Source organism: Telmatherina bonti (assembly GCF_933228915.1).
Source record: "Telmatherina bonti genome assembly, chromosome: 9".
NCBI lineage: Eukaryota > Metazoa > Chordata > Actinopteri > Atheriniformes > Telmatherinidae > Telmatherina > Telmatherina bonti.
Genome location: NC_136627.1, coordinates 23,374,087 through 23,387,845, shown reverse-complemented (window position 1 = coordinate 23,387,845; position 13,759 = coordinate 23,374,087). Strand labels below are relative to the sequence as shown.

General features: G+C 37.2%; 1 protein-coding gene across 1 annotated transcript in view; it reads left to right on the top strand.

The window, feature by feature from the left end:
• The window catches only part of LOC306760164 (uncharacterized protein), a gene marked incomplete at both ends in the record, with an annotated part of 29,459 nt that extends 16,177 nt beyond the window's left edge, over positions 1-13,282 (top strand). Inside the window, 12 exons of the mRNA XM_079245956.1 lie at positions 8,906-8,960; positions 9,146-9,286; positions 10,198-10,350; positions 10,447-10,573; positions 10,682-10,801; positions 11,389-11,432; positions 11,727-11,889; positions 12,002-12,168; positions 12,359-12,454; positions 12,552-12,694; positions 12,859-13,011; positions 13,271-13,282. Coding sequence (XP_079102082.1) covers positions 8,906-8,960; positions 9,146-9,286; positions 10,198-10,350; positions 10,447-10,573; positions 10,682-10,801; positions 11,389-11,432; positions 11,727-11,889; positions 12,002-12,168; positions 12,359-12,454; positions 12,552-12,694; positions 12,859-13,011; positions 13,271-13,282 — 1,374 coding nt within the window. The remainder of the gene's footprint in view (positions 1-8,905; positions 8,961-9,145; positions 9,287-10,197; positions 10,351-10,446; positions 10,574-10,681; positions 10,802-11,388; positions 11,433-11,726; positions 11,890-12,001; positions 12,169-12,358; positions 12,455-12,551; positions 12,695-12,858; positions 13,012-13,270) is intronic.
• Positions 13,283-13,759: the final 477 nt, after the last annotated feature.

Sequence of the window (13,759 nt, the reverse complement as noted above, 5' to 3'; positions counted from 1 at the left end):
CATAACATTGATCACAAGACTCTTTCCCTAACCTGTCCTTCTGTTTTTTTTTTCTCTTTTTTTAAATCAATCTTTATTTACCCTAGAATTACAAATGTCAAGTTTTTACAATTATTGCATATAGTCTAACCAAGATCATACGACTCTTTGTTAAGAGTTTAAGAGTCAAAATGACTTCTTCAATGAGAGCTGGCATAAGTTAAGAGGCTGAAGAAGATAAGGCAAAATAGAACTCTGTAAAACTGTTTTCCTTACTCAAATATTGGTATACTTATTTGGTATCAAATACAATAAAAAGAAAACAGAGTGAGCAGATGTGAGAAATAATGGAAAAAAAAAGTTGTGGTCTTGTGACTACTGTCTCTCCTGATTCCTGTGGATTTTGTTCTCGTTCATTGGTACAGTATCTGGAGTTTCATGGTGATTCCTAGAAGCACAGGGACACCAAAATTTGACAATGATCTGTTAAAATGGGCTTAACAGCAAACAGCTTGCAGTTACTGTAAGTTAAAGGAAAAAAATTGATAATATTTTGTTACCAATTTTCCAGTAAAAATATCAACTTACCACCACACCATAATGGGAAGTAAACTGATCATCCATTGTGACAATGATGATAAAAGATTAGCAAGGTAACAAAGCCTCTTATAATAACATCTATTTTCACGCATTACTCATAGCTTGCTACAGACACACATCGGCAAGTTGCATTGCATAAGAAGTGGTATACTTCACATTTCTGAGCAGACTTTACAAATACTTCCTCATAATGTATCCTTTTCATTCAATAGACTGCAGCTGATAGGTAACACAATAGCATCATTAAAGACGAGTTCCCAAAAGAGAGTCAAGAGATATGAAATATTTACACCAGTATCTAACCGGAATATCTCTGCAATTTGAACAAGTAGATTCAGTAGGAAGTTGATGACTTTATAGTTACTGTATTTTAAACTGTGCATTTAGGTTGAAGAAAATAATGACTCTCAAAACATTTCATTACAATAGAGTTTGACTGTATATTTAATTGTAGCTATTTCGGGTCATATTAAATTTACTTTTAAAATGGAAAAATTTGTCATTTTCTCATTTCTCTTATGTCAAATGCATAAACCTTGTGTATTGCAAATGAGAGTGAGGCATTGATTTTTGAACTGCAAGCAACATGAAGAAGTTAATCATTAATCTGTCTTTTCTTTTAAGATGTACTCACAATGTTTGCCTTTAGATTAACTTTGTGGCAGGGTGTATTTGTTTTTGCACAAAAGTGAGTGTGTGTGTGTGTGTGTGTGTGTGTGTGTGTGTGTGTGTGTGTGTGTGTGTGTGTGAGAGAGAGAGAGAGAGAGAGAGAGAGAGAGGGGTAGACAAATAGAGAGAGAGAGAGTTTATTTGCTGTGGAGGTGGAGGGCAAAGAGGTGGGATGAAGGAAATCTGAAGGGTGTTCCCCACTGAGACAATAAATATTGGTTCCGAAGCTTGTCAGAGAAAAATGCCCTGCTTCACTCACTGGGATTATTTTTTCTCAGCAATTTTCTTACTGACCTTCCAATATTTTATGGACAAAGAGCTGCAGAGCGAAAGCTACTTTGAAGGTAAGGAAGAGTGTAATGATGTGAGCGATGACGAATACCTTAAAATAAAAGTGGATAGTTTTTTGTTTTTTTTGCTAGTTTGCTTTATTTGAAGTTTTTTTCATTGTTTCTGTCTTCTTGCCAACCCAACTGCAGCCACTGGGCCACTTTTGGTCAGATGTGTGTGAAATTTAGCCTTTGTTTCACTTTTCCACCAGAAAATCAGAGCATGGGAAAAATAGAAAGGTTATATTCGGCATGAGTGATAAATATGAGGTTTTATTAAGTCAGTTAAAACAGAAATAACCTTTGATCGTTCTCTAACAACATTCCCTACAAATCTTCAACTTTTCATTATCATGATCCACAACTCTTTAGATATTTGGGTCGAAAGGTAAACAATGTGACTGTGCTGTTTTCTGTTGATTAACAGTATTAGCTTTGCTAGAATTCAACAGGATTAGAGGACTTATAAGTCAATACATGACATTATAAAATGACCAATTCTGTTCCTAATCCCTTAGCAACACTTGTTGGTATCTAAAAGTAGATCCTCTCATAGTGTCATAGTCAGACAAATACAGAAAGAGGGCATCCACTATTCCTCATACCAGGGTGGTGCCTCTGAATAACTTGGCAACAGCAAACCTGAATAATAACTAAACTGACAGTGGCTGTTGAATGGGACATTATGTGTATAAAACTGAATCGTGTATACTTGTAAACCCTACTAACCTACATACAGTTACAGATCCATTTCTGTTTTCAAATTTGTACTGTTCTCATATGAGCCAACTTATGCTGCTGTCGGGTAAATTCTTCAAGTGAAGAAAAGTTGGAAATGAGCTTTCAGGATGACTGCATCCAGTAGCTGAGGTCAAGCAACACAATCAACTGCTGTTTATAACAATGGCTCCTTCTCTTCAGCCAACCTTTTCACTCTTTTCTCACAGTCTTAGTATGTGTTTTCTCTCTCATCAGTTATCTGTGTTCAGTGTCCAATAACATTTACAGTGGCTTCATTTTGAAAGCACTGACCTTGTGAGTGCATCTTTGAAGTATAATCCAACCCATCAAAAGTAAAACAAAAGACTGAAATCTACGGTTGTAGTTATGTCTGTTTGTTGGCATGCACAGGCATGTTTCATTACTGGCACTCATCCAATCACTCATGTGAAAAAAAGCTGAATTTCCAGTCAAGGCAAATTATTTAGGTCACAGGTGCCCAGTTCCAGTCCTCGAGGGCCACAATCCCGCAAGTTTTCCATGTATCCTTGTTCCGACCGCTGACTCAAATGAATCACTCATTAGTTTCATTGGCTGTTGGATCCATTTGGTTCCAGTTGAATCCAGGTGTGTTGGAATGCCAACTTTGGAACCCCTGATTTAGGAACTTATAGAGCTTTGATGGTAGCATACTTTATATAGCAGTCCCACGGAGTTGACCTGTATGTTAAAATCCATGACGGCATTTAAAAAATACCAATGTTTACCTTTTCCAACAAGTTTCAGGCTATGACTGTCAGTTCCTGTTGCGACTGAGAAAAGCCAACCAATGTCAAATCAGCAAGTTGTCCTTTTCATTTTAGTCTTTAATTATTATCATTATGATTATGATTATTATGATTATTATAATTATTATTGGTGGAAAGAGATAATTATAAGTATTACAAGTATTGTACGACTTCCATGTGGATTATTTATTTGTTTTTGAGGAAGGAAAATAATTTAGTGAAGGGAAATTAATACAAACAAATGGAGTAAATTTGTAAAATAATAAAAAAAATTGATTGTATTTTTGGTATTTTATGTTTGAAAGATGTACAGCGCTTGTGCCTACCACAGGATTAGTAGTGATATCTTTCAAGAGTTGTTCATTTTTAATTAGTCTACTTCTTGGTTCATGGGCTAATCTAATATTTAAATTGGCATGTCATGGTATGAAGCGCAAATGTTAATCACAGTTCATTTATATCACCAAACCTTTTGTGTTAAATCCCAGTTTCATGGTATAAAGTGAGTTCATCAAAACCTTGTTTTGTGTTTGTATGAGACTTTGCGTGAGTCACAGTCTGATTACAGATACTTCTCTTGAAGTGTTTACCTCCACCAAGGAGGTTATGTTGTTCCTCCTGTTTCTCTGTTTTTCTGTTTGTTAGAGCTTACAGGAAAAATTCCTGTAAGCTCTAGTTCCTGACAATACAGGCGGAAATAAGCAACTGGGTGTTTTTTTTTTTGGTTTCAAATTAAACTGTCAAAATAAAGCAGGTGAGGCACACACCTATCCCTCATGACATACTACTGCACATACTTACCACAGTAATTTTCCTGTTTTGTTGTTAGTATACATTGCATGTTCGTTTTTACAAGGTAAGTTGTGAATAAACCAAAGGGGTCGGGTAAAAAAAAAAAAAAAAAAACAGAAAAAAGAAATATTTGCTCATATAAATAACTTAAAACCCCAAAAGTATTTCAGTGTTGACAGGAAAGGTATGAGGGAGGAGGGGCCAAACAGTAGAAGGCACACAGGTAGGAAGAGACAGATAGCAACACAGATAGGAGGGCTGAATCGTCAGTTTACCTGGGTTTTAGTTTTGTTTTGTCAGCAGGGCTTGGTCATTCAAAAGCAACTACTTCTAAATCTGTGTGGCGTCGAAACGCAACGCTACACACCACTCTTTATCAAAGCCTTGGGACTTTGAAGAGGGGCAAGTCAGACATCCTTCAAGCCAGATTTAGTTACAGTACTGTAGAAAGAAAAGGGGAGGGAGTAGGGAAGAAAAAGAGACATAATCAAATCAGGTTTCACCAGAGGAGTTAAGCAGTCAAGGGAAGAGGACGAAGGGTACAGGGGACTGCAAGTTAGGGGGGGGACTGTACCTCCACGTAGTGAGGGCATAGTTTATATTGTGTCCTGAGGCAGATCCAGTTAACCAGGAAAGACAACAACATCATGTGGGTGAGTGCAACTAAAGAAGAAAAAACATAATTATGATGAAAAGGACATTGAGGTGACTGACATGCACAAAGAAAGTCATTTAAAATTATCCTGATAATGACCTTTTTATTGAACTGGATAGAAGGAAACCTTGTGATACTAAATGGGGATTTATTTTCTAATACCTGCCCCACCTGTTTTACAGTGTATTGGTTCATAACAACAGCTATGTTCATACGAAATGAGGTCACATATGGTTGCATGTAAAAGACTAATAAAAGTGTGTAAATAGTGGCAGCACACAGGTGGATGGCAGACTTTGAGGCAGGAATGGGTGTTATAGACAAACATAGTATTTGTTTCTCGATTCAATAATACTGACAACTGTTGTTGTAAACTTTAACACCATTAGATAGAAAACCTACTCAAAATCTTTTGTAGACCTAATTTATAAGCACAATGTATTTGGGTGATTTAACTTTGTTAACAATACATTTTCAGAAGTTTATATAAACATAATGGTTAGAGTTTTTTGGCAGTTGTAACCTGGTACCAAAGAGTTTTTATGTATTCAGCAGATGTTTGTCCCTTTCTTGGTTTTGAGAATGTCAACTGTGTGTGTTTGCGTGTGTATTTTTCTATTTTTGTTTGAGATATCAGCTCATATATCAAATATCAGTGTCACTACCCAATATGTTAACCACAACTTGTATGTGGTGTTTGTGTGCTGCAATCTGCAACTTTTTGAAAACTCCAAACTAACCACACAATGGTTTGGCTTATAAAAGTGCAGCTGTATTAGGTTCTGCCCCTAAACATTTCAATATGTGCGATCCAGATCTTCCCTGTTGATTACCTCTTATCCAACAAGTCACGCGTAGCTCTGCAGAAGCTCTTTTGTCAACATCTCAGCTTAAAGAAACACTATCCAGTAAAGCTTTTTTTTAAACAAAAGACTAACCATGTCAAGGGTTTTATCTTTTAAGACTGACCCAGTTATTGTTCTTCCGCTGGAGCAGGAACCATTCCCACTGCCACTGGGTTAGCTGGCTAGACTCAGTTACAAGGTCAAAATGACTTAACATAAAATGATCAGGTTAGCATCTACCTGTACATTTACAGCACTGGTTCATAAATGTTTTGTATTAGTCATGGTAATAATGTCAACAGTGATGTTTCCAAGGGAGTATCGTGTTCATCATGGGATGAGAAAGCATAACTGGTATTCAGGGTGTTTTTTGTCATCTCTAGACAACATGGCTTGTAGATCTTTTTCCATATTTATCCTCTTTACTCCATATACACATACTTTATACAAATCTGTGAACAAATTTATTCAGCTCATTGACAGTTAATAATTACTTTATTGCTTTAAGACTGTGTAAAGGCTGAAATATTTCAAATGTAATTATTATCTAATATCTTACTGTTTGTCCTAATGTTTGACCAGTAGAGAGAGGTCGTCATTAAAAACATGACAAGGTGATATCTTAGAATTGCCGCACATGTTATGTAAAAGAAAATCATATGGCCATGAATGAATCATCAGAACAGAAAAGCATATTCACTGTAAGAAAAAACAGTTCTTGTGTTACACACCCAAGAGCTGCAAGGCTTAAGGCACAAAAGTGTGGCATTACTTGTTTAAATGTGAAAAGAAATTTGAGAAAGATTTGACAACACAACATATGGAGTACAGAGCAAAGTGCCTCAGTGTTTGATGCATTCAGCCAAATGCTAAGCTGTGGTTATTTGTCTCGCAGCATGTGAAGGCATCCCTGGGAGCATGATTGTGCAAAGCATTGACTTAATCGTTTCATATCAGGATATTAAGCTCCTCTCAAAAAAAAAAAAAAAAAAAAAAGGGCGGAAGAGAGAGAGAGAGGGAGAGAGAAAAAAAAACCTGTCTAGTAACATTCTTTGTCCCTTTCTTGAGTCTATACACTCAAGTTTCTGGTGTCTCATGAATATTCAAATATAAGCAGAAGTGGGGAAAATAAAAAACAGTTTCTAGTTCCTTATTTTGTTATAAAGTCCTGGAAAGTCCTCTGTTGATCACCATGTACTCTGTACACAACCCCTTCTCTTTTTTTTTAAAGATACAAAGCATCATTTTACATCTATCATGCTAAACAATTCTGTAATTCTAACTATGATTAAAATAATGTAAAGACAAGACAAATGAACAGCAGGTAGACGAATAAACTGTGTAACTAAACACCATGTGCTCAAATCTCCTAATAAGCCAGTTGGTAGCTCATAGTTGATACTTGAGCATCAAGATGAACAGATTTTGGCTTTCCTGAAATACTGCACATATTAACACTGTCTGATGATAATGGATGATTCACTGATAACAACTTAGAAATAGCGAAACTGCTGTATTACAGGTAACCGTTTTGTACCAGGAAAGGTGCATTACTGTAGAGCTATTTCAACATGTGAAACACATTTTGAGTCAGTGATGTTATAGATTAGGTAAAACCTTTGAGGATAAACATTTTCTAGAAAGCTTGAAATGAAAATAGTCCCTCTGCTTGTTTGGACTGAGGACTTTTTCCCTGTTGAACAGTAATGTTCCTGCCACAGAATGATTAATAATAAAGAAAATGTCAACATATTACTTTCCTAAATCATTAAATGTCAATGTTACAATAAAGATAAACGATGTGCTTACAAAAATAAGTCAGTACACAATAACCACAGTTAATATTGAAAAAGGTCCTTCTCATGCTGCTAAAAAACTTTGTCTATTTAGGGACTTCTTACGGTGTGCTGAGGTGTTTGTTTTTGGAGCATTAACAAATAAATCATGTAGGCCCTGTGTGTTGCAGTTTTGGTTCTTTGTAGATTTAGCTTGCTTCCCAAAGAAATTCCAACCACCCATCAAACTGGTAACTAGTTTTTGATTCACTGTTCTGCTGTTGGGACAGCTGCTAAGTGCTGTGGCCAAATGGTGCCAATGATTAGATTAAGTAGTTGGAAAGTGTGATTTTAAAAGTTGTGGGTGATTGGTTAAATCTCTCCTGAGAACTAACTTGTTCTACTGTTGGTAACAGAATCCACCTGCTTGTACAATAGTGGACGATGAGCGGACATCTATCAAGGCATCAAACAAGTGGCAAATTCTCATAAATATTTGAACAAGAACTCTTTCTTTGGTTAAAATGAAGTTTAAGTGTAAATTATCTTTTCAGTCATTCAACATTGACCTTTAATCCTCTTTTGAGCTCAACATATCAAATAAGAAACCAAAAGTAATATGGCAGTAACCTCATGTCACAGCTAATGTGGCTGCTCACAGTTAATGAACCGAGCTGAACTTGTAAAGCCCCCCCCCCCCCCCCCCCCCCCCCACCCTCCGATTGTAAACCATTCTAATAAACTATTGATAGATATGTGTTACCTATCAATCAGACAATGCAGTCATTGTGGAGAGCAACATAAAACATACAATGCAACTGGTATTTTTCAGATTGTAGGCAGCCAATTTTCGGTCTTTTTCTCATTCTTGTCAGCTTGGCTTATGTCACGGGACTATATTGCTTATATTAGCAGCATAGATAGAATGTAAGCAAAACCTAACGAGACAGAGAAAAAAAATCCTTTGTACGTATGATACAATATATATTGTATGTCAGATCAAAACATTTAAAACATTAAGACATTTGAGCTGAAATAGTTTTTTCTTTAAATGTAATTGCTGGTTATTTAAGGTAGGTCTAAATGTTCTATTACTTGGTGTGTAAACAACATTTCTGTCAACCTCTAACTATGAAGCAATTTTTGACAGCAACATTGTAGCACGCATACAGTATTTTTCTGCAGTCAATACAGACTTCACAGATATGTGCACTTATGCAACTGTATTCCATAGTTACATCTGGACACATAAGAAGCATGAGGCTTTAACCTCCTGTTGTTAAAGGGCGTCTTCCCTTCTTCCAACCACCTTGCAACATAATGGTATGTTTTCTCCATACCACTCAAAGAAGAGAGACTGTCATACTATATGACACAGGGAGAACTGTTTGTTTAATAGTGAGTTTGGGAAATCGATCATATCATAACTGCCTGCAGCATGTTAAGGAGCTGATATGCCCAAAAAAGCTCATGAGTGTAACAAGAAAATTCATGCTGGTGTTCCCTGTGACTCCTTCCTGGATATTGTTTAGTATTATATGCCTGTTTTACTTGTGGCCTGCGTTTTTAAAATAAATATAATACTTGTCACTAAATACTGTATAACTGCCCATTGACAAACCTAGCCCTCATTTGTGACACGTGCAAACCCATATTGTACATTTCTTTGAAAGCCATGCATTGTTGTGGCCACACTGCTGTAGCAACACTTGTTCTGACTGCGTCTGGTAACTCTTTGTTATTCTGCATTCAGACACTTGTTGTGCTACCTGACAGCAGCTCCACACCTTTGAATCCCAGGCAAGCAGGTAAGTTATTAGTCAGCCTTTGTTTTGTGTCATAATTGTTTTCTCAATAGGCTATTGTTATTAATTCCATATCTGATACTTAGCAACTATGTTGTTGTACAGAAGAAAGAAATAACTCTTTTTTTTAAAATTATTATTATTATTCTCAATTTACTTCTATTTTTCCCTCCATGCTTTTTCTGCAGTTCCACGACCAGGCCACCGCAGAAGACAAATGACGGCTGCAAAGCCCCAGAAAGACAAGTCATCTAAGAGGAAGAGAGTGTTGCTCACTGTCCTGACAGTAGTGCTGTCACTGGGCATACTGGCCACTGCAGGGTACTTCGGTAAGTCAAACATCCTGCTTTTGTCTTTAAACTGCTGCAGGGGTTCTTCACCCTTTGTTACAACACAATTTTAATGTCCATCCTCTGGCAGAGGCAGCTGATGTAAAGACCTGAGATGTGGTCCACTGTTTTTATCTTAGTGAGGACTCGAGCAGAGGATCTGAATAAGCTGCAGTTGTCTAATGGATTTTCTAGACCTGTAAAGACACTGTCATAATAACCATGGAATAACCTCAGGCTTCTGTAAGAACAAGTTTGAAAGTTGAAATTAGGCTTATAGAATGAAAGTCTATAGAATATTAGATTTTGCTACAGCACAAAAAATAATAAATGGAAAAAGTTGAAAATTTGATCAATAAAATAATGCAGATAAACTACATTCAAAATAATGTATTTTGTCTTCAGTTTATCATTTAAAATACTATGTACTTTGTATCTCTCGTTTAAGCTACTGGCTGGCGGAGTCTTTTTCTTCATATTGGATCCTGGTTGTCGAGGGCCACAGTCCTGCAATTTTTCTAGGTTTCCCTGCTACAACAAACCGGATTTTAAATGAATGAGTCAGTGTGCAGAGCTTGACAGGTTGCTGTATTGATTTGATTTGTAGCAGAGAAACATAAAAAAGTTGCAGGACATAAATCAGATTTCGTCCTTTTCCGTCAACGGGCGCAAAACTGAAAGTTTTTTGCAGCTCTCTAGATGATGCTGAAGGCTCAAGCATGGGTCATGATGGCTCCATGGCAAAGAATCATTAAGCGACAGGATTTCAAGGAAGTCATTCCTTTATATTTCCATTAGTGCAAACCATGTTTATATAGAAACTTGTCAAAAGGTTTCATGTCATCCAACCAAAAATACATTTCTGACCTGTATTCTGCCCTATTCCTCCAACTCTTCACTGTTTCCTCCAGTTAAGCAGCTGATTGACAGCAAATACTTCTTCTGCAAACGCTCAGTGAAGTTTATCCCTTTAAGCAAAGCCTGTGATGGGAAGAATGACTGTACGGGAGGAGAAGATGAAATTACGTGTGTGTCACACTTTACAGTCAATACAACATTTCCAGGTAAGGCAAACACCTGAAACTTTCTTACTTTTGTCAGCGGACTAAAACAAAGCGTACAATGACTTCTCTTCCTCTCTGTATCATCCCTCTTTCTAGTGCGCCTAATTTCAGACAAGTTTGTCCTGCAAGTGTACAGGCCTGGTTCGGGTTGGCGGAGTGTGTGCAGCGACAACTGGACCACAGAGCACACACAGACAGCCTGCAAACAACTGGGATACACAAAGTAGATTACCAACCACTAAAAAAAATCTATTAGATTATGTTGTAATTTTAATTTTTGACTAATTCAACCTCAATTGAAGTCTAACATTACACCCCTCCATTCTCACAGTAAACCCAAGAGCACCCAGGTCAGAGTGGACACTCTGATATCTTCTCTGAAAACTGGAGCATTCACCGCTGTCAGCTCTCAGACCACGACGACACCCATACATCAGGCGACCATAGACCGGTGAGAAAAGCAACACGTCAGTTTAAATGATCTGCATAGTTTATGACTATTATGTGCCGTTGTTTAGAAGTGATTCAAGTTGCTTGTAGGACATTTTAATATGTCATTTTTAGTGTCAAATTTACTGTTACTGTTAAGCATCAGGCAGATTCAGTTAGCTAAAATGGGATGCAATCTTGAATAGAAAATAAAGAGGGCAGGTTAATGTGGAGTCTGCTAGAAAAATTTCCACTTCAGCTCTCATTTTCTCATTTGGATTTTCACTTTCGGTCTCTTCTGTTTTCCCCTCTATATATTAATTGTACGTGAAATGGTTCATTCTCATTATTGCTGTTCCTTAAATACAGAAAAGGTCACAGTTTTCATTCCCTATGGGTCTAACAGCTTCAGAAAATATGAAACAAAACGGGTACTTTACCAAGTCAAAGCAGAACTGAAAATGGGACATAGTTCAGTAGGGGGTAAAATCAGGTCAGCTAGTGTTAATATCTTTTATACATTTTTTTTAAATTTCCTTACTAATTATGCAGCCATGTATGGTTCAATATCACCCACAAATTTTCTTTTAACACTCTTTTTCCACGCAGCAGCGTATGCAGAACTGAATCTGTGGTCTCTTTGACTTGTTCGGGTAAGTTTTATCTGTAGACAAGCAACCGCAATCACTGACATTTGTAGGTTTTTCAGCAGTTACTGAGAGGAGCTGAATAGTGACGAGTAGAGGCTGACAGCATGTGACAAGTTTCACCATGACAAGCCTAAACATGTCAACTGAGCTAAACTCTCAGTAACCAGAATCTCTTCATTCTCTGAATCATGCTGTCAGTTTGTAGGACAAAAAGCTATTTATTAAAAAAAAAAAAAAAAATTTAAATCCAGAGATTTGTTTAAAAGAACTTTAAAATGAACTAACTTTCTTTATCAGACTGTGGACAGTTGGGCTCTCAAGATCGTATTATTGGGGGCACCAACGCAGTCATTGAGGACTGGCCCTGGCAAGTCAGCCTGCAACAAAGTGGCCAACATACATGTGGAGGCTCGCTGGTGTCACCAAAATGGGTCGTTACTGCCGCACACTGCTTCACTGGGTCAGTAGTTATCCTGTGCAGTATTTTCTTTGAATTTGGCCTTGTTGTTATTAACTGAGACATTAATTCCTTTTCCCACTTCCTTCTTGCCATCTTCTTTTGGGTCTTGCAGCAATAAAAAGGAGCTGAGTCGTTGGAGAGTGGTGTCCGGACAGACGTACATGAGCACATTAGGAGGTTCTTACGTGGACAGGGTCATCTTGAACGGGAACTACAATACAGAAAAAAATGACTATGACATAGCACTTATGAGGCTCAGCAGCCCAATCACCGTGGGAGGTTAGACTTAGTTCCACTCATAAATATGTCATCTAAGTAACTTAATGTAGTTTAAATTTATTCCTAAATCTTATTGAAATTTACTAAAATTTATTCCCAAACAAATATTCAGTAGGCTTTACACATCTGCCCTCTAGCGGCCATATTATACATATTATATGTGTGTATATAATGACTGTTTGTTTTCCAGAAAAGCAAAAACCTGTTTGTTTACCTCCACAAGACTTAAGGCTTGCTGCTGGTGCACCAGTGGTTGTAACAGGCTGGGGATACTTGGAAGAAAATGGTGAGAAACATCCATGCCCCACTTGAGAACAATCTAACTTGGTTAAAAGTTTGCACCCTCTCAACACTAAATTGATGTCCCTTTTTCTGTTTTTCAGGTAAGGTTTCTCCTTCGCTACAGAAGGCTGACATTGCTCTGATAAACCAGAATGTATGCACAAGTCCCACAGTCTACGGTAGTACTGTGACACCAAGAATGATCTGTGCTGGTTTCTTGGAGGGGGAAGTGGATGCTTGCCAGGTAAAAAAAAAAACCAAAAAAAAAAACACTTGTTATAAATACAAGTGAATAAATGTCTGCAACAGACTATCACTATAGTCATTTACTCTTTTCCTATTTTTCAGATGTGTTTGATCTGAAAAACACTCAAAGATGATTTTTTTTTATTGTGCTCTTAACTCCAGGGTGATAGTGGGGGCCCTTTGGTGCACTTCTCTTCTTCTCAGTGGAATCTGGTAGGAGTGGTGAGCTGGGGTGTCGGCTGTGGACGAAAGAACAGGCCTGGTGTCTACTGCAAGGTGGAAGAGATGCTCAACTGGATTCATACAGTCATTGAGGTATCGCATTCAGGACATGCTCCAAATCTGTGTTGGTAAACTATACGCAATAGAAGTAACACTTATAAAGATGGAGAACGAAAAGTGTCTTCCTTACTGCCCTGTTATGTGCTGCAGTTACTGTTCAGACATCTTTTAATTTAAAAAAAAAAAAAAAAAAAAGAAAAAAAAAAGTAACTACAGAAAAACAAGAACAGCACCTTGTTTTATGTAAATCTCCTACTTAAAACACCTAAAAGTTTGTACTTTGTCTTTGCAGAAAAATCCTTGAGGACATCTGATGTAAACCTCTACAAGACTCTAGTCCACTCTACCTCAAACAGACTGTGAAGCTGAAGAAAAGCTTTTAGTTTTCATGTAGCTACATGAAAATAAGAGAAGGACTTGAAGAAAAGCAAAGTTGAGAATGCATCTCAATGGCAAAGTAATGAGCTGTCTCATAACAATATGCACAAACATACACATATTTTATACGAACTTACTTCAGGTGTTGTTTGTGCTATTTCTGATTCTTATCTCAGGGGACAACTAATATATATTTCACATTTATGAAGAACACCCAAACAGACGTGTTTTTAGTTTTTACAATGCGGTCTTGCCATATTTCCAACTCGCTCATTCACTGAGCTCTTAAAACAAGAATAATATCAAGTTAAGACAGAATATTCTATCTGTGGTACTGACATGGGCAAAAAAACTTGAGGATTTTGCCAGTCTGGTAGATATAATGTACTTGACTGTGAGCTCT